At 41.4% G+C, this 1,894-nt stretch overlaps 1 protein-coding gene across 1 annotated transcript; it reads right to left on the bottom strand.

Moving 5' to 3' along the window:
* Nucleotides 1-278: 278 nt before the first annotated feature.
* On the bottom strand, nucleotides 279-1,650 carry Gasu_63960 (uncharacterized protein; the record flags this gene model as incomplete). Its single annotated transcript, XM_005702410.1, has 1 exon — nucleotides 279-1,650. A coding segment is annotated over one exon (1,310 nt), but the record flags the coding sequence as incomplete, so codon positions are not given.
* Nucleotides 1,651-1,894: the final 244 nt, after the last annotated feature.

Below are 1,894 nucleotides of genomic sequence, written 5' to 3'. Positions count from 1 at the left end.
GGGTCCGTTTTTTTGTGCTACTTCCGATGGAAAGAAAAAAATCAAATTGAACCAATATTTCGGGCAGCATGGTGGAGTGATAGTTGAAACAAGTTCCGGTCAAGAGCTGAAAGCCGTATATTTAAGAGTTTCTAAACAGAAAAAGCCTTTTCCTCATTTCAGATGCGCCAGCTACAACGATTATTGCGCAGACGCAGATGAAAGCTACGAATTCAAGGAACTCCAATGTAAAACTAATGAACACATCGTAGGATTGTATGGCTGGAAAGGAACAGGAAATAACAATTATTTCTTTTATAGCATGGGGCTTCTCTGTAAGAAACTTCTTCTTTAATGGAAGTCATACTTGTTGACTCNTTTGAGGAAGACCTGAACGAACTCGAAACCAATAAAGGTATTGATTGCTCCAAGCACCTCCGTCAGCCGAACTTNTCCAAAGACTTTTCCCATCGGAGTCACTAACAGTTCCTTGGTATGAAAGAATTTCGCTAATTTCCGAGCTGGAAGGCGTGCCCACATACAGTTTGCTGTCCACATTTTGTGCTNGATTCGCGACAATTTTTGTAGAATCGACCTGTAACTGACTATAGCTGTATATTTGCTTATTAGGGTCCTTCNACATGCTCGCGTTGGAATAAATGGGAGAAGTTCCTTTGATAAAAAGAGCAGGTAGGTCATACAAGTAAAATTCATAGTACATTGCATATCCACTAGGAAGATTAGGGGAGCTTGCACCTGCACTTTTTGAAAAGGTGTCAGAAAGGTCTGCTNAGATTCCTNCTCCCATGCAATCGGCTNGTCCGGCAATAGAACTTGTGTCAGGGTTTTCGTACATCCAACTAAACTCTNCAATGAAAGGATAATATTCGCTTCCAATGTCGCTGTCTTCAAACAAAACCAAGTTATTACTTGATCCTTCTTTGTAGCTCNAAGTCTGTAAATACGATCCATTTNCGAATTGCAAAGTGTTGTTTCCTNCATTATGAACAAGTTTCNCATTAGAAGGAAGTGAGCTACCCTGAAAGTTTTTGTAAAAGTAAAAGATGCTGGCACCGTTGTCTGTGGCACTGTCTTTGCTGTAGCTCGTGTTCNCTCCAGTAGTTGAGTCATTCNGAAGATTGCTGGAAGTTGGATAGACGAAATAGTTGACGATCCAACTTTCACTTGATTTAATTTGAGTAGGAACGCTTNGGAAAAAATAGCCCACGGTTCCTTCAACTTTATCTNGATAACTATCGCAGTCAAACATGACGTTTGTCCATGAAGAATTTNTTCCTNTCCCAGTGCTGTCCAATTCCAACTGCTGCTGAAACCCGATAGGAATAGTCGATCCAGTGCTGTTGACAAACGTAACGGAAGAATGGTGTACGTAAGATTGAATGGAGTTTGTAGAACCGCAAACAAATCCCAAGTTTCCGAAATATGAAGAACCTTTGTATTGGAATTGTTTTCCGTAAAGACCGACGATAGTAGAGTTAGGTGGACATGATATTNCAGATATGGGATCAGTCTCTCGATAGACGTTGGCATAGCAAATGTTTGTTCCTNCGTTTNGGCAAGTCNGATGATACTGAGGATCAGATCCTTCATGAGAAGTCNTGAGCACTCCATAAGTAGTTCCATTATTCCCAATAGTTNTTCCGCTACCGCCTGGTTGACCATAAGTCAAGTTGTAGGAGGATCCATTTGAACAGGAAAAACTGGAAAGGCCACTCAACCAAGATCCGTTGTAAGCGAAAAAGCCTGATAGGACTCCACTGGGACAGACAAATTCGAAATCTTGATAAGATATGGAATCGTTGAGAGGGTAAGGAGGCCAGGTGGGAGTTTTTGCGATATTCGGAAAGCTGGAAGTTGTGTAAGACGAAGATGACGATGAAGTGGAAGATGATGA

The sequence above is a fragment of the Galdieria sulphuraria genome, assembly GCF_000341285.1.
Source record: "Galdieria sulphuraria unplaced genomic scaffold scaf_217, whole genome shotgun sequence".
In the NCBI taxonomy this organism is placed as follows: Eukaryota; Rhodophyta; class Bangiophyceae; order Galdieriales; family Galdieriaceae; genus Galdieria; species Galdieria sulphuraria.
This window is presented reverse-complemented; position numbering and strand designations above follow the sequence as displayed.